The 22,645-nt window shown below is 43.9% G+C and overlaps 2 protein-coding genes across 2 annotated transcripts; one reads left to right on the forward strand and one right to left on the reverse strand.

The window, feature by feature from the left end:
- Positions 1–88: 88 nt before the first annotated feature.
- LOC133906769 (sodium/hydrogen exchanger 8) lies at positions 89–20,395 on the reverse strand. Its single transcript, XM_062348771.1, has 23 exons — positions 19,983–20,395; positions 19,672–19,722; positions 19,491–19,582; positions 18,706–18,783; positions 18,479–18,636; positions 17,656–17,757; positions 17,454–17,571; positions 15,791–15,843; positions 15,645–15,710; positions 13,316–13,360; positions 13,148–13,203; positions 12,188–12,372; positions 12,024–12,074; positions 11,837–11,944; positions 10,377–10,608; positions 8,945–9,247; positions 3,393–3,490; positions 2,510–2,641; positions 2,191–2,409; positions 1,883–2,089; positions 1,015–1,273; positions 621–925; positions 89–538 (listed from the first exon to the last, which is right to left on the reverse strand). Exons 1-23 carry the CDS (start codon positions 20,119–20,121, stop codon positions 206–208), a joined length of 3,390 nt encoding a protein of 1,129 aa, XP_062204755.1. The 5' UTR covers positions 20,122–20,395; the 3' UTR covers positions 89–205.
- A 376-nt stretch (positions 20,396–20,771) lies between these two features.
- Positions 20,772–22,191, forward strand: LOC133906772 (uncharacterized). Its single transcript, XM_062348778.1, has one exon. The coding sequence runs from the start codon at positions 20,882–20,884 to the stop codon at positions 21,992–21,994; it is 1,113 nt and encodes a 370-aa protein (XP_062204762.1). The 5' UTR covers positions 20,772–20,881; the 3' UTR covers positions 21,995–22,191.
- Positions 22,192–22,645: the final 454 nt, after the last annotated feature.

Raw genomic sequence — 22,645 nt, forward strand, 5'->3', positions numbered from 1 at the left:
GGAAGCAAAAGTATTTGGATCCATGCAAATACTGGGATTCCATGACCCATGTTCCTCCCTGCAGGGTTACATTTATACAGCATGAAGATGTCCTACGAAGAAGGGAGAATTGTGTCCCTTTTATTATTGTTATTCATGTGGGCAATCATATCACAGTGCAAAATCCAGCAAGAAAGAGAGAATGCTTGGTATGCCGAAAAGATGGCTACTTGGAGGGCTGGCGGAAAGACAGCATGCTGGGGGAGTCGACTCTGACAATGACTTCTTCCCCCGCGGACTCGTCGTCGCTGGAGTTGTTGGCTTCCATCGCCTTCCGTCGCCGCTGGCCTGCGGAGGTCGCCGGAGCAGGAGCCTCGCCAGCTTCTTTTGGAGCTGCCATTCTCTTCATGTTGGAACCCTCCGACTGCACGGAGAGCAGAGGCCGCGCGTTGGACGGCCTTGACGGCACTCTGGGGTAGGAGGAGCTATGCTTCTGGTTCGTTGCCTGCATGCGGTGCCTCTGCCGCCTCTGACCCTGACCCGAGTGCATGTCATTGATCTGTGAATGCATCACAACAGCTGGTGAGCTGAGTGAACGATGCATCGATAAAATATGCATCAAAATTCAAAACAATACTCACCATGCTGCCGTACATGCTCAACTGCAGGGCTCTAGCAGAGAGGCTGCCCGGTTGGTTTCTCATCTCAGCAAAGCTGACATTGTGAGGCCCTCGGGACTTCCGGAAGCTTTCTGGCCAACTGAGCAGGCCACTATGCTCTTTGCTCAGGGTCCGTGGTGGTTCATGGGTTTGAGCCAGCAATGACACGGTTCTCTGAAGATCGGGCTGTGTCTCCCAGACCCTGCCTATTTCAAAGAAGATAATCCGCGCTCTAGCCTCTACTTGATAGCTGGGTGCAGTGTAACAGTAGTCTATATGGTTCATAGCTGCAAAAACCAAAGAAAAAGAACACTTAGAAAGAGTCATGATGTAACAAACAAATGAATGGTGAGCTATACACGGGCAGCTTACAAACCTGAAGACTCGAGACCAAATAAGTTCAAGTCGGTATTTGATGGCAGCAGCACCCCTGGAGGTGTGATCAGATTTTGGTTCTTGGTCTTCAAAAATCCTTCCAGCAAAATGCCAATGTAATTCTGCTCGAGTTCAATGTCTTCCCCCTTGATGTATATGTTCATAGTAGATCTTTCAGCAATCAGAACCCTGATCTCATGCATTGCCATTTTCTCAAATATCTGTGGGAGCAAAAGCCTGGCAATGACCAGAGCGCTTTCCTGTAATTTCCATGTATCAACCATAGAGTGTTATTAAATAAAGGACTATGTGATGCCAGGTTCCCTATGTAAATCAGTTGACAAGGAAAACTGTTTGCCTGATTTCAGGGGGCCGGGGACTATTCTACTTTACTGTAATACACAAAGGAAAAAAAATGATAAGTGACTAATCATAGTGATAGTAGTTAAATGTGCAGATGTGACCTTCAGTTAGTTGATGTGCCTAAAAAATTTAATTGATGTACCTGCACTACCTTTTCAGCTAATTTCAATAGAAGAAAAAGATGTGAGCAAACATTTAGAATCTCCATAAATTTAAATATGCCAAGTGGTACTCAAATAATTGTAAACAGACTCTCTTATTAGTAAAAGTTAATATAACACTGAATATCTTGTAGGTGTTTCATGTAGTACTGTTCTTTGCCTCGGTTGACATTGAGAACTACCAAAACCATCTGCTCCACTCGTGTTCATAAAAACAAAAGAACTAAACAACTATACATGTCTTCTGCAGAGCCTCATATGAAATCATTCTACTACCACTAAATAGAGGTACATGATTTATTTGAGTTAATAAGCACAAATGTAGGAAGTACAGTGAAATGGTACCTGCCACAGGAAAACCTCAATCGATGGATCTGACTGACGCAATTGCTCTATCTTTTCAGCTTCGATGAAGAAACAGTGTACCACAGAATCTGTAATCATGTCACAAATATATGGCTTTCCAATCAGCACCTCATATAGACCCAAAGTGTTTCCATGTGATAAGATCGGATCCAAAGAATGCCTGCTGCTTAATCTCTGACTTGTCCACTGTTGACAGAAGGGGACAGGAGGTATGTGCTCATTAGAAAAAAATCAGAACAGAAAATCCTACAAAGATGCAGCAAAATGTTCTTGAGGTGGAAACAGACCTTTACTACACCAATCGAAACAAGCCATATACCAGTTGGCCTTGAGCCTTCCCTATAAAGATTCGTGCCGTGTCCTCGTACAGTTTCTTTTGTATTACTTAATAAAAGATCACGCGAAACAGCAGGCAGCGCACCAACTAAAGGATGATTGTTTAAAAGCTCACTAACTCTTGGCATTTTCACCAGTGGTGGATTCCTCTTCAACTTCTTCAAGTCTGTCTGCCAAGCCAATGAGCTTACTAGAGTTGGCATTTTAATGTGATTCGTGAACTGAAACTAGAGTCAGAAAAACAAATGACGAGCTAAATATTCCAGCTACCTGCAAAGCATCATCTAAATGGACCATTTCCTTTTCTTCCAGCAATCCAGTCTTCTGGAGGTTTTGGATATACCCACTCAAGTGTGTCAATACTGAATATGTGACTTGTCGCGTCTTTAGCACACGTAGTACCTGAAAATTGAGAATTCAAAATCAGGTATTGTAATTTTATCGGCAGGAGGATTCTTTAGTTTATTTATGCAATGATCTTTTTCTTCATCGCTAAAAAAAATGCTTCCAGTATATAGTATTCATGTCTTTCAAACCGGCCTTTTATTTTTGCGATTACTAGGAAAACGTGAGTGCGCCCCTCATCACACGCCCAGAAACTCATGTAGCTCAGGTACACACGCACCGATATGCGTGTGCGCGAGCGTGAAACTCGAAGGCAGCATATTTAGTCCTAAAAAAAGCCTGTTTGGAATGCTGGAGTTAGGAATTACTGACGAGTTTCACATTTACTTTTCAGTAAACAGTACAATTGCTCCAAACTTCATATAATCCCTCCAATCAAAAGAGAACCTGGAAGGACCTTCATAAAAAACTGTCTCTAATTGTTTTATCTCATCAATGCAGCCACTCCCAACCTCAAGCCATTAGTCAGCCCATCTATGCTATGAAAGGACAAGACCAAACAAGTCCCATTTCAGTTCTGGTCAACAGTTTCTGGCAGCAGCGAGATACTATATTCTGGGAAAGTCAAAATGTTGAGCACAAAACTTCCATAATTCATGACAGAGTGCACGAAAATCTTGATGCACAATGTCCTTTCTTCCCCAGTTTTACAAAAAAGAAAATTGCTAGAATCAGTTACAAATATTTTGTGTTGGAACTGAACTCTCTATGAAAGTTAAATCGATACAAGCACACTGTAACCACAAACCTGCGGGAATGTAATGCGAACATCTTCCAGGAATTTTCTAGCTTCCTCCCCCTCAGCGTTACTTTCATCAATAACAATTCTTGCAACCTCACTATCACCTGAGGAGAGAAGAAAACAGTTCATAAAAAGGTAACTAGTGAAGTGCATTAGCATCATATGTGCAAATTCAAGGCAGAGTATCTACAAAACAGAATGTAAGAAGATGATTGATTCAAAACAGTAAAGATATCTTCAATCAAGCATCTATAATTCACAGTAACTGAATACTAAACTACCTGAGGTTTGTCCTCGATGAGATAATGTAGATTGACTCATCTACAATTTTGTCCTATAAAGTGGTATTATGGTGAGGTAAGGCTCTATCACCCTACATGACCAGGTAGTTTGACCACCAAATGCTGTAATGGACTTCAATGGAAAAAGTAAACCATGCTTAAAGTAAGTACGCTTTCTCTTACCATATATGAATTACATGCCTACAAACAGTGTAAAGGTAAAGCTACAGAAAGATAACTTCACGACATGTAAAATCTCAAATGCAAGTATTGAGTTTTTTTTTTCTTCATCATCCTATTCTTTTTGGCATGCAAAAGAAATAAAAAAACTTTGACCAACCTACTTTTTTATGCAAAACCTAAACACTACTCTCTGTCATTAGAGAAAACCGAGAGGAGCTGTTACAGGCTAGAATAGAGAGATCTTGGTGACGAGCGTATCCGATTCGGAAGGGTGGCGGGCAGCGGAGCTGTGCGCATCGGTGGCATCAGCAGATTGGATCTGACTGGAAGCCAGCAGGGAGTGCTCCAGCGGCGGCGGATCCGGCCAGGGGCGGCGGGGAGAGCATCGGACAGCAACAAGTGTAGAGAGAGAGACGACAGGGGAAAGAAAAATTGGTGATTTGGCTAAGATGAGGATGACTTGCTATATCCCAAGAGAAAACCCGATTTTGATACATATGAGCAATATGCAAATAACCCCTTATAACATGGGGATATTACACTGACACAATATATGACTATATATCTCTAACAATAGGCACCCAAATTCGAGTTGAAGAGGACTCAAATCTAGGGCGGTGGATGTTAGGAATATAGTCCTATCCTTTACATATAGGTTACTAGAGTCCTTATCCTGTACTGCTTCATGTACTCTCTATATATGGCTCATAATGGCTACTATTGAATACAAATTGCTATTTTTAACATGGTATTAGAGTTAGGTTTTCTTCTCCCGGACGCCTCAACTCGTCCTACCTAGATTGTTTTTTTCTCTACCGTCGGCTTCTCTTCCATCGGTTCCTCTTTTTCATGATTGTCGGTTCCTCTGTCGGATTGCTGATTTGGCCGCACCATTGAGATATGCATGGGCGGATCCTCTCTCTCTCGTCGATGGATCCCTTCTTCACGCCGCCACCAGGCTTCTATAGCCATGGCTCTGCCACCGCCGGTTTCGCTCGCTCGACCGTCGGCTTTGCCTGCTTGCCACTAGCTCGTCACACGCGGCGTCCAGCGCTGCCTGCCACCAGCTCATCCCGCGTGGCTCATTGTTCGTCAGGGCCTCCTTCCGCACCCTGTGGCTCCATCGCCAATCCGGTGCCGCTGTATTCCTCATAGGCCGGATTTGGCACCTCCCAGGCTAGCGCTCTCAGGCCAGCAGTCTGCAGATGCGGGAGCCGTCCGCGCCCTCCTGGCTGACGCCGAGGCATCGAGGGCCTCGATGGCGCTGCGAAGGCGAAGCAACGCGCCCAACTGTTGTTGGATCTCCCGTTGCTCTCCCACCAGGCGCTCTTTGCGCCTGCCCTCATTCGTCGCTTGCTTGGTTGGGTTTGGTCCTGTCTTGGGATCGTCCCGATCTACTCCACCGTGCTCTCTGCTGCTCTTGTTTGTTGATCGGGCTCTCAACGGTGTTTGCTTCATGGGCCATTCTGTGCCTTTGATTGGGAAGCATTTTTTTAGGCCAAGGTGTTCTGTCTTGTACTAGTTGGTGCTTGCTATTTAGGCATTATCCTTGTTGCTTGCTGCTGCTAGTATTTGCTACTCTTAGGTTTTATTCCCTTTACTTCCGCTACGTCCACATCCAAGTCTATTTTTTCTTTGAGTTCGTCTATGCCGTGCGAGTCCACATATTCTTTCGTCTATTAGTCGATTTCTTTTGTGATTAGCTAAATATTCTTCTTTGTTTGGCTAATCCTTTTTCGTCGTTATTGATGCAACTATGTCATCTGTCTTTCTGTAGCTTTAGTGATAACTTCATTTGTTGTCTTGCTACTCATCGTCGTTTTGTTGTGATTCTTAGTCAAGGACATTCTTTGTTGTCATCATCACGACTCTATTACTGTGCTTCGCTTTGCACTTCTTTGGTTTGATTCAACAGGATTACCAAGGCTCCAACCTGCGACGGCTTTGAAGAGACAAATTTTGGATGTATTAAGTTTAGCATTTAGTGTCCACTCTTTCAAATGCAACACTATTGCATACGCCTTGCATTTGAGGGGGAGTGTTAGGAATATAGTCCTTATCCCTTACGTATAGGTTACTAGAATCCTTATTCTACAGCTACAAATGGCGCGTGAGATCATGCATGACGGGGAACATCAAGCTACAACTGCAGATGGCGCGCGAGATCATGCACTGGCTGGAGATTTCTTAGGACGCACGATCCCTCTCGGCTGAAGAGAGTTGGCTACGCCGCAAGCTGAAGAAGCATTGCCTCAGCCTTGCATTCCTCGAGCGTACCATTGCTCGGCTTCCGTCGCGCATCGGGTGGCTAAAAGAGGGAGACACCAACACTGACTACTTCCATGCCCATGCTCGCCACAGCAAGCGCAACAATTTCATCGGCAAGCTCCACGTTGGAGACCGCGTGATCATCGGACAAGAGAAGCAGCAGGCTGTCTTGGAGTTCTACGCCACCCTACTAGGCTTGGTGGAAGAGAGGACAAAAACCTTTAATCTCGCCTCCTTCCAACCTTCACAAGACCTCTCGGACCTCGACGTGAAGTTCACAGAGGTGTGGGAGACAGTCAAGCTAATGCCCATTGACAAGGCTCCTGGACCCGATGGGTTCACCGATCGATTCTACCGCATGTGTTGGAGTGTCATCAAGCACGCCATCATGGAGCCATTCCGGGCCATTCAGGCAAGGGACAACAGGAAGTTGGGACCCGGTCGATTCTACCGCACGTGTTGGAGCGTCATCAAGCACGACATCATGGAGCCATTCCGGGCCATTCAGGCAGGGGCAATAGGAAGCTGGGACTCCTAAACTCGGCCTACTTGACCTTGCTGCCCAACAAAATCGGACACCGTGAAGGTTAAGGACTTCCGCAATCAGCATAATCCACAGTTTCGCTAAGCTGGTGGCCAAACTAATGGCGAACAGACTTGCACCACGGCTACCGGCAATGGTGGGCACCAATCAGAGCGCTTTCGTGCGGGGCCGCTGCATCCAGGACGACTTCATCCTAGTGTAGCAGACGGCGAGAGTGCTCCCCCAACAGAAAGAGCCGCGAATACTCCTCAACCTGGACATCTCAAAAGCCTTCGAATCCGTGTTGTGGAGCTTTCTCTTGGAGATCCTCACCCACCTCGGCTTTGGGCATGGCTGGCGCAACACCCTTTGCAGTCTGTTGGCCACTGCCTCCACCCAAGTGCTTGTCAATGGCGCGCCCGGTGAGGTCATTCACCACCGGAAAGGGCTACGACAGGGCAACCCGCTTTCGCCAATGCTCTTCATGTTGGTGATGGACGTGTTAAACTCCGTGCTGAACAAGGCGAGCGACGACAAGCTCCTTCAACCTCTCTGACCCGGCTGATCCACCGTAGGGTGTCGCTCTACGTAGACGACGTCGTGCTGTTCCTGCGGCCAGTGCGAGGTGATCTTCTGGCGATCCAAGAAATCCTCGACCGGTTCGGGATTGCCTGGACTACGAACCAACCTCCAGAAGTGCTCGACGAGCCCGATTCAGTGCAGCTCCGTGGGCGTAGATGGGGTGCGAATCAATGGAGTGCGCCATTGTCGACTTCCCGTGCAAGTACTTGGGGTTGCCGCTGTCGGTGCGGAAACTCACCAAAACGGCTCTACAGTCGATTATCAATCGCATGGTGGATCAACTTCCGGGGTGGAAGGTGGGTCTACTTCATCTGGCGGGCCGCAATCTGCTAGTGAAGATGGTCCTCACGGCCATCCCGAGCTACCAGTTGATGGCCTCGACACCCCCCCGCTGGGTGATTAAGGCGATTGACAAACGACGACGAGCTTTCTTGTGGAAGGGCAGATATCAGGTAAATGACAGCCATTGCCTCATTGCGTGGAGCCGTGTCTGCCATCCAAAGGAGCTCGGCGGTCTCAGCATCCACAACTTAGGTACTCGGCTGGGCACTCTGCACCCTGTTCTTAGCGCTCCTAATCTTAGAGGTTGGCGGAGGGAAACACACTCTGTTTTGGTCGGACAAGTGGCTGTTGGACAAATCTGTCAGCGAATTGGCACCGCATCTGCTCGCCATGGTGCCTAGCCGGCTCGTCAACAGGCACATCGTCAAGGAGGCGCTCACCAACAACGCCTAGATCAGTGACATCCGAGGAGCGCCATCCGTGCCTGCCATGGTTAAGTTCCTGTAGATATGGGGCTTGGCGACCGAGACCAGCTTACAGCATGGAATTGCAGATCGACATATCTGGACCGCAGCAGCGTCGGGTGTTTTCTCCACCAAATCGGCGTACGTGGCCTTCTTCACTAGCAGTGGATTTGGAAGGTCTGGGCCTCACTGTGGGCTAAGTATTTCGTTTGGTTGGCTACCACAACCGCTGTTGGACGGTGGACCGCCTTGCTCGGTGCGGACTCCCACATCCTCCAAGGTGTCCTTTGTGCGACCAAGCTGATGAAACCATCACACCTACTGGTGAATTGTCATCTCGCGTCACGTTTGGTTTGAACTACTACTAGGTGCAGGTCTGCAGCACATCGCTCCAACCCGTCGCCAAGGCTCCTTCCCATACTGGTGGCGTTGCGCGACACGCAAAGTACCTAAGGAGAAGCAGCGCGGATTCAATTTGCTAGTCATCCTGTGCGCGTGGTGGATTTGGAAACATCGCAACAGCTATGTCTTCCGAGGGCACTACGCCTAGCATGCGATCCATCCGTCGCGAGATTGCAGATGAGAGCACGTTGTGGTGTGTTACCAAGGCAAAGAGGCTACAGGCTCTGATGGCTTAGCATACGGTGCTCTGTTGGTCATTCCTATAGCTTGTGGCGCGAATGTAATAGTTCAAGGGAGTTTAGTGTGTGAGTGTGTTCGTGTTCACCCTGCTCGTTTTGGAGGGGGGGGGGGTACGGGGTGTGGTTTGTATTGTCCTATATTTCTATCTTCTTAATATGACACACAATTCTCTCGTGCGTAGAAAAAAAAAGAATCTTTATTCTGTACTCCCTCATGTACTCTCTATATATTGCCCCCAAAGGCTACTATTGAACATAAGTTGCTTTTCTGCATCCAAAAGAAATAATGGGTAACTTGCTGAAAAGAGCATCTCAAGAGTTCATAATATATTACCAAGAAAATCATGTAGTTGACGCCTTGCAATTCTGTGAGCACGAAGAAATGCAGCACACATGTAACATCCTGACTCCAATCTTTCTACTGTGAAGTATGTGATAAGCTTTCGTGGCAACTTGCTCATCTGAAGGAACCTATAGTAATTCGGGAACTGGACACTGGACTGTAAACCCTTCCAATCACATAATGGTTGTCTGGAAACAAGATCCATAGCTTCATCAACTGATCTCATTAGAATATTTGCTGTCGCTTGATTTATTCGTCCCTCTTCAAGCATTCCCCAGTAAGCAGCTTGCACACCTGTCCAAAAATACTTCAAAATAAATTGTCTCCTCTAATAACATTCAAGAGGGAACTCTGCATATTAAGGAGCATACTTATAAAAAGATATAACCATGGAGGGAACAGTAAGCAAACGATTTAAAGGTAAAAACATGATTGCAATGAAAAGGGTGTTAAAAAATGGAAAGACAGGTGGAAATCAATCACAAACCTACAAATCAAACTGATAGAGATTTCTCAGAAAATGACAATATATGAAAGTAATGGAGGCTACTCAATAGCAAAGTAGAAATTCAATTAGAAGACAGATATGCAAGTACCAAAATTTATCGTCAGGTCAGACAAATGAAAGGGCCTAAGTTTTAGCTAAAAAGATTGATAGAGAAAATTTTCCTGCTTGCAGCTAGTAAGCTACTCCACTAGGTTAATTTCGGCAAGCAATGGTGAATAGTACAGTATTATTCACTTTAGCATTTTGAGAAGAAGGTACAGGTAAGTATAACAAAGAGGAATTAAGCTGTTATGTGCATGGCTTGGTACAGGTCAGAGCACCAATGGTAGGGCACTTGCCTTTGGCTGCCCAACCAGAGGCTCTTCCCTCAGGCCGATGTTCAAGGCTATAAGGCTACCTGTTGGAGATAAGAGGGTGGCTACAGACATTGTATATTCTTCTTGGTTGCATCTAATAATTATAGATAAAATCAATCTAAATAACAACCTCCCTAACTCCAAACGACTGGAAGAACTGGCCAAACAAGGTTGCACCTATTCCTTCCTTCCATGGGTCAATCTTCCCCGGTAAAACACCGCGTGCTCAAATGATTATCGCTTTTACACAAGAAAGGGGGACCGCCGTCAAAGCTTAAGTATTATTAATCCTAGCTGCAGCTATCCACTCTACAGGAAAGGGCATGAACAGTACCATGACTATAACTCAAGGAAGTTAACTAAAAGGATTACACTAAAATTATATTAAATCGACAGAAAACATCTTTAAAAACACCTTAATAAGAAAAGAGAAGAGAACTTATGCGAATTAGATATGTTAATATGGTGCTTCATTATCTCCGTGCAATATTTGTCTCAAATTCCATTATGTAAGTTCTTAAAAAAAATCCATTAGATAACCTGAAAAGTGATAACATACCATTCAAAAGCCGCACTCGGATATCCCTTAAGTTCATGGTATGCATGCGATCATCTTTGTCAGAAACATCATGGGGATGCTCTGGCTCATCACCCAAGTCATGCAAACAAGTGATGTATTTCTTTACAGTAACCCAATCAGCAGGTCCAAGTTCCTCATCATCCCTAAGCTCACCAAAAGCCTCTAAAGCTTTGTTCAGCATTTCATATCTTGTATATTTCAATATGCGAAGCTGCAATAAAAATCATATTATAATATTTATCTGGAGTGCGAAGTGAACATAACTATATTCATATTCATAAATCAGAACTATTGTGCTTATGAAAGCAATAAACCAAGAATGAAAGCAAACCTAGTGATCTTGAAGTTGGTTAATGAAACTAATGACAGTGACCAAGACTAATGACAGTGACCAAGGCTCGCTGAACAACTTCTGAAGATGAAATTGTTTCAACAAGAGGAGAAATTATTAACCCTCTTTTTTCGCAAAAGTTTGATGTCAACCTTACTCTTAGAGTAAGGACAGGTTCCATTTGGAACCTAGAAGTTTTGGTGGCCATGTTCTTCAGAGAAACAGGTCAATTCATCATAAATACTTTCGGCAAAAGAAGGGATAATCAATTGCTCTGGATACTCATCTATATTGTCAAATCACTTATTCAGTTCCATTTGGGGACCAGTTGTTATCAGTTCCAAAGCCTATTCAGCTATTTCTGTAGAGGATCATATTTGTGGAAAAAGAAATGCATGCTAAGACAGGATTCTCTTTTTGATTTTGTTCAATGGAAATGTTAATACAAGATTTCTGATGAAGAAAAAAGAATTTTAATGTTTTTTGAGGGAATACAGTAGGGGTTTGTAGGGGAAACCCCTACTGTGGTAATATAAAAAAGAATTTTAATGTTGCCACTGAAACTAGCGTTAATATGTAGCTCTGGTGTTATAGAAGACTGTGATCATCTATTCTTCTCTTTGTGGCTCCAGCCAGAGCTTCAGGAGCTTAATTGGTCCCTCTTGGAGTATTTTTCCATGGATATTCTTGACAGATTGGAAGTTGCAAAGAATGAGTCAACTACAGCTACAAGACTAATTTACAAAGAATTTAGCACTTGGCGTGCTGGCATATTTGGCTACGAAAATAAATGTCTTTGAGAAAGTCCCGCTCGACAAGCACAGGGAAGAAATTATTCTATTGAACATGGCTCTGCTTAAGAAAAATGTCTGAAAGAAAATGTGGGGTGTCAAGCTTTTGTTAGATGAGTCAACAGACACCATTAACCTTGAGCTTGTAGGTACTAGACTAAATGGCAGCACATAACACCTTGCCTTTGCCAATTCACTAACTAGTCGAGGGAGAGGACAGATGGGTATGAATCAGAACTCGAAAGGTTTCTAACACACGAAAACATACAGACAAGCAAAACCTGAAATATTCATAGATGACAATTTGTGAAGTTAACCTTTGTCGCTGACAGTTTGTCCAGGCCAAGAATATGTAACAAAAATTGTGTGGTCGAACCATTCAAAATCAGTGTCAGAAACACGATGCCACCAGTGAAGAACACAAACTGCATAAGATATAACATTAGTACAACTCATATTACACATTTGATACTCATCCAAAAAAGAAAAAAACTAAGGGCATACCATTGTTCCAACTTCTGGTTTCAGATAAGGTTGAACTGCATCGCTGGTACGCTAGTAAAAGTATTTCAGTAAATGCATCAAAAAACTCTGTGGTAGACTAATGTACTTACATGACAAATGAAACACAAATGAAATGGTTGATCCATACGAGCAAAACAACTTACCTTAACAGATAACGCTAGTGACAGAGCAACAGCCCCTCGCAGCCCTGACCAAACAAGAATTGCGGCCTCTTTCAAGTCCAAACCATACCCAAAGTGACGCAACAACGGATACAAAACACCAACAACTACAACTCGAGATATTTGCACAAAGACATAGAGCAGAACAAGGAAGCCCCACGAAGTGCCTACAAGAGCAAGAGATAAAATGAACTTACACAATACACAAACATATAATAGAATTAAGCTTATAGTACAGACAAACATATAATAGAATTAAGCTTATAGTACAGAAAGCTCACATCAGAATTCATAAAATATTATCAAACTGCAACTCAACTCTGCAATTATACGAAAATTATGATTTTTCTGCACAACGATATCTAGCCCAAGATGAGGTGTTCATGCATATTTTTTGACTAAATCAAATGCCAAGTGTTTGAAGATGGTTGGCTGATAGCAGCTGCAGAATAGCCCTATGGCACCAAAATCTAGCAGCAGCCAGCAGGGCCACAAGAAATTTTAGTCCAATGATTATATTGATAATTTAGCATCATGTTAAAATACTTAGCTTTTATGCACTGCACCATGATAAAAGTGAGACATCACATGATCAAAACTAGAAAAGAAATACTTCTATAGTCCACCAAGGAGAAGTTCACAAATCTTTTCTAGTTCACATCCTAATATTTTAGCGATGCAAGAGAGCTACGAAACTTCAATGTAGGCACTGTTTTTCAAATCCTTTAGGCAAGATCATCAACTTACAACCTTAATAGAGAGGGTCCAATGATTATAACCCAACTCACCATAACATCAGAACATCTAAACAAAAATCAAAGGCAATTCAGAAGATGTCAAATGGAAATTATTTGTTAGTGCCATGGTCAGGGGTGAAATGGATTTTGTATTTTTCACTTGGAAATATAAAAGTAAATTCCAAGAGGAACATGAGATGAATACCATGCCTCTCAAAATGGACATTGTTCTGTAGAACACCGTCTGCAATAACAACCCCACTGAGGGGAATTCACGTGTGAGAAACATTACAATGGTGTCATAACATCATAACAAAGATAAACTAGAAATCAGAAAATATTCTTTCCACATGTACAGAAGAACTGCCAATACCTCAATATAAAAATAAGTGTGTTTGCAATGTAAGCAACCATTTCCCTGAATACAAGAAAAATAGCAAGCAAACAAGAAACTCAGGTCAGAAATATATTTATATATCAGAAAAACAAAGAAGAACTGCCTGGCACAACACATCAAAAACAAGCCCACGTGTACATAATTTTGGTCAGCTTAATATAGAACAGACATAAAAGAATCCATTATCTGATGTATTAAATGGAAAATCCTTAGTAACACCCTAGTTAGGCTACCCTAATTCAGTGACAACTGAAGAGATTGCAAAGGTACTTTTGGTAACCCAACAATGGCCAAATTATTCATGAACAAAGATAGGATAGGAATCGCAGTGACACTATGAGTGCTACCAGAAACAATCCATGGCCAAAATTCAGTATTTATGCTTGTGTTTTTTTATGGCTTTACTATTTTTTTTTATAATGTTATTTTTTGTTGATTACAGACTCCAAAGTAATACTGCTGGTACATTGATTTGCGAACCCTCGAATTCAGGTCTTGATGTGCAATAAGTGGTTCATCAGCAGTCCCAATTCCAGCACCATGACTTCTTCTGCTTATTTGGCTCACTCAACCTTGCCATGTCGCACAGGAGCTCATGAGATGCATGCCTAGGGAGTAGCAAACTTTGCAAGAACTCCAATATGTTACCGGTTGTTATTAGTTGCATGCGCCACTTGCTTGATATGTAGCAGCAGCGGAGGGAAGCGATCACTAAATTGTTTTTTTTTTTTGACAGAGGAAACAGTAGAGAAGGCCCCTACTGCAGTAAATATATTATAATAACATAAAGGCAACTGTACAAATCACTAAATTGTCCTGGACGCATAGAATTACATAGCGTGTTGACTGCTTGGAAGTCGATCTATGGTGGCAACGGAAGGAAGCAACCACCGGCGACAGCTGTGGGGAGTTGGCGGCAAGCAACGTCAGGAAGGAATATGGAGCATGATAAGTTGGCGAGCTGTCTTCACAGTATGATAAGTTGGCATATGGAGCCCTAAATTGGTTTAGATTAAGAGATTGTCATCAGTAGCCTGGATATTGTGTCAATTTAGTTGGGTTTAAGGCAGCCTTGGAAGGATTTACAGTTCCATTGGAAACTATGGAGAGCGCACTCACAGTTCAGGACTGGTAACAATAAGGCAACAACTGGATCATGCTGGATCCATGACCTCAAAAATTGGGGATAGATGGACCTAAGTCAACTGAAGTGGATGATCACATGTTCCTCTTCTAAATCAGTCACATGATAAGATGAAAGGATTTGCATGGCTACGTCACAAAAAATTGAGGAGTTTGGTGAACATGCCTCCTCGAACAATTTGGGGCCAGAGAAGTTCCGGCAGGTGATGGAAGAGCTGGACTGAAAACAGCAGAGACTACTCAGGCTAGAAATGCAGGATGAGAGGAATGACATTGGGTAAATGGCTTACATTTGCTTTTATAGTGCTTAGCTCGGCTTCAGAAAATTGCCATAGCTCTTGACAACTATTTTTGCCAGACAAAGCCCCTTGCTCCGTGTAGCAAGTGTAGGGGTGCACATAAGCCAACAGAGCCATCCAGAGAAGTTTAGGATCTCTCATGGCCCACTTGTTGTGCATGGTAGGAGTGCAAGCACCCAAGTGAACGGTTAACACACCTTGCAAGTTCAATGACCAGCCATGCAATTTGCTCTAATGCTGCTACATGATGTAGGGCATTTGATAGGGATTCTAGGTTTGGGATCACCTACCAAAAGCGCAGAAAAGCATAAAGGGAAGAAAAGAATTAGTTTCCTATTAGGTTTCGGTATAATTAGTTTCCTTGTAGGATTCGGTATAATTAATTTCAGGACTGTTAGAGTCCTATTCTATCTGTAAGTCAATATATTTCGGAATAGGTTTAGAGTTGGATTCGGAATAGGATTAGAGTTGGATTCAGAATAGGTTTAGGGTTGGGCCTCTATATAAGGAGAGTCTTATGGTGTAATCGGCAAGCAGAAATTAATCTAAAGATTGGTCAGAGCCTGGAAGCCAGGGAGACCTAGTTATCTAATAGCATTGATCATAAGTTCCATGCCCATTAACATTAATTATTAAACAAGGTGATAACAAGAACTGGCAATTGGACACCAACAAAATTGAAAATATAGTGGTATTACAAGAGCACATATATTTAAATGTAAATACTGCTGAAGTAACAAAGCATGAACATCCTTATGGAATTTATGGAGTGCACGAGCTACACTAGGAATACTAAGATCGATCATCTGTTGAGAGTATATGTATCCGTTGACAATACAGTGACATCTATTGCTCACACATACCAGAAATGGTGTAAACTTTGCTGACTGTCACCCTTAAAAGCAGTTTTTGCAAAAGCTGCATAGAACCTGCCCAAGTAACAAAGTTAACACGAGAGGAATGATATCAAAGGATATGGAAAACAATTTGTTCACGCAAGTTTACTAACATTCCCAGCGTCATAACGGTCAGAACACCAGAGACTTCCAGTGAATCTTGGGCCTGATATGGACGAAATTAGAAAAAGCAAAGTCTCCGAGAAAATAGAGGGATGTTAGAACTTCCAGAACGAGTCTTTATGGTTGAAATTTGCTTTGCAGGAGATATGAGAAAAATAGTTTGTGGGGCACAAGCAATCACTAATAAGCTACTAATTGTTATGGAAAGAATCATCATGAGTACTGATATTTGCATATCCTTGGAACCATATACATGATGGACAAGACATTGAATTGAAGGTGATACTCGTTCAAGGTTATGCATTCAATAGCTGGCAAAAGCTGGGAAAAGCAAACTGACTGGGTTAAAAATGACAATTAACCCATTTCACATATCAAATCCAGGGTCATGTTCCCATACATTTCTCTATGTATGCTTCTTTCAACGACCCATACTCAATTACTTTCTGCCTACAATGCTTATCCTATCTTAAACTTCACCCAACATTTCCCAAGTTAGAAGTATAGCACAGAAGAGCAGTCAGTAAATAGAATTATGTTATTTTGGTTGCAACTGTTATATATGTATATTCTGCAGGTATACTCACTATAGTTCATATCCGCGCACACCTCACAAGTTGTAACTCATAGTGTTTCGGGTTGTAACTTACAGTGTTTCGGGTTGTAACTGGGGATGTGCGCAGTGCGAATAACAAGTTGTAACTCACAATGTTAGCTTCTCGTATTGCAATTATGCATTTATAGACGTGAGGTTGTAACTGGTCTACCTAAAAAGTTGTAACTCACAGTGTTTCGAGTTGTAACTGGGGAATGTGCGCAGTGCGAATAAAGTTGTAACTCATAGTGTTAGCTTCTTGTGTTGCAATTATGTATTTCTGGACGTGAAGTTGTAACTGGTCTACCTAACAAGTTCTAACTCACAGTGTGTCGAGTTGTAACTGAGGGATGTGCGCAGTGCGGATAACAAGTTGTAATTCACAGTGTAACTCACAATGTTAGCTTCTCGTATTGCGCACATGTTAGCTTCTCGTATTGTAACTGGGGGATGTGCGCAGTGCGAATAGCAACTGCGTATAAGCGCAGAATAGCCTCGCTGTAAATATATATATATATATAACAGTTCATGCGCAGCTCCACCTTCCCGCCAGCCTGAGCACGGCTCCACCAGTCCGCGCTCGTCGCTTTACGCGCGGTGATTCTGCTCCCAGCTCTCGATCCGCCCGGCGTCGTCTAGTTCGCTTAAGGAAATACAAGTTGCTATTTCTAACAACAACATGGTTCTTACTCCGACAAACACTAAAAAAATAAGATTTTTGTATAAACCACAAGTCACTCCATAATAGGGGTGCAAATTGGTGAACATAAGGGTACCCATCGACCCTCTTTAGTTCAACTAATAACACTATTTTTCTCAAATTGAGCAACTTTTTAGAAAACTAGTGTTATTGGTTGAACTAAAAAGGGTCGATGGATACATATCTGAGGAAAAACTTGTCGCTTTGTCAAATAACACAGCTTCAAGATCTAGTGGATATTCTAGCAGTCTAGCTATATGTGCATCTAGCAGTTACCATGAACCAATATCAAGAAACTCAACAATGTCTTGAAAGAAAAAACAGGAATGTTAAAGATTGAATACATTAATTATCTTACAGTGAAGAAAGCTATATAGCTGACGGCAAGAGTAAGCGCAATCTCTATGATTGTATCATTAAAAATAAAGCCCAGCCACAGTACTGAAACAATTCCAAACGCAAGGCCCAGAGCGACACTGGTCAGAGAAGATACTAATTAGAATTATAGAGTAAGCACTATGCCATAAATTCAATACAATTAATTAATAGTTTTCACATACGCTCCAAGTGAAACTTGTGACAAGAACTTTATTATTGAGCCAGCATCAAAGGTTCTTCCGAGCACCATTCTATAGAATAACTGATAGACAACGATAGCAGTCCTGTAGAACGTGTGGTCAGTTAGCATGAGCGGCAGTTCTTACAAAAACTTATAACCATACATAATGGAACTTAGAAACATCCAATACTTCTAATTATCTTTCAAAATACTATATTACTCAACATGTAGCTAATGCAAACAACAATGAGTGTGAATCCCATAGTATACATTATTCAAGGGTGCCAAGTATGGTTTTTCGAGAATACACAGGAGAGCTACGCATTTTCTCTTCAGTGGAAAGATTTTGTTACAAGCCCTACTGTCGCGAACAGGGTGGCATGTATGCTCAGATAAGGTCACGGCAGAGTTGATTAATTTTTGAATCCTAGTTTTAGCTTACATAAATAGAATAACAAAATTTACATTCCTAATACGACTGTAAAAGCTTTAGCAGCTTTGATTATGCTTCAGGCCTCTATTGTTATGTAACGGGATCTCTATCATTGAAGGATGTGAAAAATGATTTGTAAACTAAGTCCTCGGAAAATTCATAAATGAAGATTCAACCCCTGAACTGAAGTCGAAACACATGGACTGAATCTCATAAACAACTGGTTCTGGTGCGATTTTAGAAATACTTTGAAACTGTAGATTTAACATAAATCAAAAGAGGTTGCCCCACAAATGACTAGAACAAGAGGTCCAATTTTGTAGGGTTCACCTTCATACCCTTTTCCAGTGTCCACTATTATAGAAAGTCCAATTTTGTTCAAGTATCTTACCCATCGTTCATTAGGGATTCACCCTCAATTATTGTACTGAGCTTATTACTTGCTCCAAGTTCTTTTAGCAGTGCAACCACAGCAACAGGATCAGTTGCACTAAGAAGTCCACCAAGCAACAATGATGTTTTCCAGCTCCAGTTGTATGGAAAAGTGAGCTGCGGCACATCAATTATGAAGTATCGGAATAGTAAAACTAATGTTCAATTGTTTATCTAAGTACATACCTTTACAGCAGTGCCAAGTAAAAATGTTGATATTATGACACCTGGTCCAGCAAGTAACACCATTTGTGCCATACATCTCTGCAAAATAAGCATCGTAGTCTACACTCAGCAAACATAAATGCATCTACAATGCCGCATCACAAAATAATATCGCAGCGGAAAAGATCAACAGTTAGCATTATTGTTTATTAGTAGCAGTGATACTAGAGAAACCAAATATGATGTTTGCACGGACACTTTAGATGGCAATGTATCGTGGTATGAAAATGAAAATATGATGGTCACCGGACAATGTAAGATCATCAGTATACAGCACTACAGAATGAATATGGCATAACATGGTTTTAAGACTTAGTGGCTTTCAACAGGGGTTTGCAGGTTACTACGCCAGTGGCATGCTTGGAGCGAGTGTCCAGGAGCTCTTCAGCCAGTTTGGATGCCAGTCTAGGATACACATTGAAAGTAATCACAATAATCGTGATTAAGAATTTTCATTCTGGCTTGTTGGATTCCCATTTGGATTTTGGCACTTGGTTTTATCTTGTTTTGGTTGTGTGCATCTTAGTTATGCAGAGGCCAGGAGGAAACTCTTGTGTGGCTCTATCAACTCGGTGTAACATTGAGAGTTAATAAAGCTTCCCTTTTCCACAAAAAAAAGGGGTCAGCTGATGAGGTGATCTTTCAGGGAGTGATGGTATGAAAACTAGCTTTGGAACAAGAGGTGATCTTTCAATAGGGCTTTAAGACTTGTGGCTTTCAAACACAAACAAACTGACAGAACATACCTTTATTTGGTGTATTTCCATTGAAAACGAGCTTTCGAACAGGAGGGCAGGTAGAAAAACAGCCAAGAGAAGATCAGGGTTTATGTTAGCCCCTGTAATTTGATTTTGGAAGGATAATTAACAAAAGGTTAAGCAAGTAGGAAATTACATGAATTGAAATATCAGAAAATTCCAGACTTACAGATACGAATGCCGGATCCAAGTTTGCCGAGACCATGCTGTGTTCCGTATTCTGAAAGTTGGGGAAAATACTATTGAAATTGAAATAGTAACAGTTCTAGTATCAATCACTCCTAGTTGGGGTAATCAATGAGTGACTGGACTGAATACTCCCGGTAGAAGTTACTAGGTAGTAAAGAAAGAGTGAGGGAACAGAGCAGGAGTATTCTGAACAGAGGTCTTGGTAAACTCCATAAATCTAATCTGAATTGAAGAAGACAAGGGAGGAAGGAGAAGAAGGGTAATTAGAGAAGAGGGAGGAGGGCAGCTGACCGAGGGAACCGAGGGCGACGCCGAGGACGAGGAGGGCGACGGTGTAGGGGACGCGGGTGCCGCGGAGGAGGTGGCGGGAGGCGATTCCCAGCACCAGAGACACCCCTACGAAGAGCACCGCGTCGTCAGGGTCACCCATGGCTCTCTTGTTGGGAGATTGCTGCTTCTGCTTCTGCTTCTGCTTCTGCTTGTTGGGAGTTGGGAGGGGCAGCTCGTCGTTCCAGTCCGGACTCCGGGGAAGGGAAGAAGATGGATCCAAGCGGTGGCCGCACGAGAAAGTCCACTCGCTAGCTACCTGTGCTCAACATGTAGACAGGTCTGATGATGGCCACGGGTAGCTAGCTAACGTGACACAACTAATATCTATCATCTCTACACTAACAAACGAATGAGACAAGTCTGTCACAGGCAGGCAGGCGATAACAATATTAGTATTGGTTATTTTAAATAGGGATTACTACGTCTTGTCTTGTGTTGTGTTGTGTAGTCTAGTCTAATCTAGTGTTGTGTCGTGTCACCCTCATACGTACGTCAAGGACTTGAAATACTTCCCTCCACTGTTGTCGTGTCACCCTCATACGTACGCAAGGACTTAAAATACTTCTCTCCACTGATCGATCCTAGCTTGTCGTGTCACCCCATACGTACGTCAAGGACTTAAAATACTTCCCTCCACTGATCGATCCTAGCTTATCCAACAAGATCCGATCCGATCCCACTGGTTGAACTTTGATCCAAAAATTCAGCCTGGTGTTGTGCGGCCCATACATATTCGATGCGAAAAAAAATGAAAGAAAGACAGCAACCAACCACTTGTTTGTACACGTTGCCTAGGCTATCACCACTTGTTTGTTCCCGCGTCCACTCACCCCATCACCGGATTCGTGTTGGTTGCGCTGATGGCCATGGCCGCCCGCCTCCAGCTGCTCATCAGCCCAGCGGCGCCTCCTCCTCCTCTGTCCACCCGGGCTTGGAGCAGGCGTCCAGTTCCAGTAATGCATCACCCCATCTCCTCCTCCTATCCTTCCCAATCGTCCCCATCAATCACACCAGCAGCCAGCAGCAGCTCTTCATCCTCCGGCTCCGGGCAAGGGCAATCCATCACCGGCAGCAGCAAGACGTCGCTGAAGCTGACGTACCTGGAGATCAACGGCTGGGTGTGGGAGCTGCAGCAGCAAGGCCAAGCCCCTCTACGCATCCTGGTGGATCCCATCGTCGTCGGCAACCTCGACTTCGGCGCGCCCTGGCTCTTCGACGGCGCCAAGAAGAACCCCAAAGTGAAGGCCCTCGGGGTGGACGACCTCTTGGCGCCGGAGATGGAGCCGGACCTGCTGCTCATCACGCAGAGCCTGGACGACCACTGCCACGTCCGGACGCTCACGCAGCTCTCCGCCAGGGCGCCCGACCTGCCCGTGGTCACCACCCCAAACGCGCAGCCCGTCCTGGCCTCCCTGCCCACGCCCTTCCGCCGCGTCACCTACCTCGAGCCCGGCCAGTCCACCGCCGTCAGCGACCACATAGGGATACTGGCCACTGCAGGCCCCGTGCTGGGGCCGCCGTGGCAGCGCCCCGAGAACGGCTACATCCTCACCGCAGCCGGAGCCACTGGTGGCGATGGTGACAGGAGGAGCAGGGGCCTCCTCTACTACGAGCCGCACTGCGTGTACGACAGGTCGTTCCTTGACAAGAACCGGCTGCGGGCGGACGTGGTGATCACGCCCGTGGTGAAGCAGCTCCTTCCCGCCAACTTCACCCTCGTCTCCGGCCAGGAGGACGCCGTCGACCTCGCCAGGCTGCTGCAAGCCAGGTACGTGGTTCCCATGAGCAACGGCGACGTGGACACCAAGGGACTCCTTGCCACCGTCCTCTCCACCCAGGGGACGACGCAGTCCTTCAAAGCCATGCTGTCCGAGGCACTTCCTGAGGCTCAAGTCCTGGATCCAACGCCCGGCGTACTGCTCCAACTGGAACTGGACATGGACGTACAGATTCATCAAGCTCAATTAATTTAAGCTGCGGCTAGATAACTGACCATCCAATTTTAATTCACTACATGAATGATATATGCCAATTCTAATTGGCTATGTGTAGGTGCCAGTAGTGCAGTATCTTACATGATAGATGATGTATATGGATATGGTGGAGCACAATATTCAAGGCGCCATCCATCCAGCTTATCTTCGCCGGAGTCATTGCCCACATCACGTTAGATCCAGAGTGTTGTCCGTGCTTTGGCTTATGCATTGGCGTCAACCGAAGATGGCTCTGCTTGGTTACCCATAGAACCTGGGATGGTAGACATCGTTCGGCGTAGAAGCTGGTGGACATATGGAGAACAATATTCCACTTGAAATCCGGCCATGGGATTGCACACTTGTAAACTCCCTCCTTGTCCCAGGCAGCACCAGAGCCCCTTGTGTAGCACCAGGTTGCATTGCATGCAGCAGGCTTCTGTGATCATCATCGTCATCACTACCACCAAAGCTGGTCATAAGCATAAGTGCCAAAGATTCCACGGTCCTTGAGATGTCCATGCCCATCATCACCTGGTGAGCAGAAATACACCTGATCGTATTCGTATTTGGAAGTCTAGAATATTGGATTCCCGAACAAGAGAGTTTTGTTCAGCCTCCTGAGCATAACTCATCCATCTGTAGTTGCTG

The sequence above is a fragment of the Phragmites australis genome, chromosome 23, assembly GCF_958298935.1.
Source record: "Phragmites australis chromosome 23, lpPhrAust1.1, whole genome shotgun sequence".
NCBI classification, from domain to species: domain Eukaryota; kingdom Viridiplantae; phylum Streptophyta; class Magnoliopsida; order Poales; family Poaceae; genus Phragmites; species Phragmites australis.

Excerpts from the sequence above, each read along its gene's own strand:
- LOC133906772 (XM_062348778.1), top strand. The coding sequence starts at position 20,882 with ATGGCCATGGCCGCCCGCCTCCAGCTGCTCATCAGCCCAGCGGCGCCT.
- LOC133906769 (XM_062348771.1), bottom strand. The coding sequence starts at position 20,121 with ATGGGTGACCCTGACGACGCGGTGCTCTTCGTAGGGGTGTCTCTGGTG. Across the intron at positions 18,784-19,490 it reads TGGAAATACACCAAATAAAG|AGATGTATGGCACAAATGGT; the intron begins GTATGTTCTGTC and ends CTTATTTTGCAG. Across the intron at positions 3,491-8,944 it reads TCAACTACATGATTTTCTTG|GTGATAGTGAGGTTGCAAGA; the intron begins GTAATATATTAT and ends TTCTCTCCTCAG.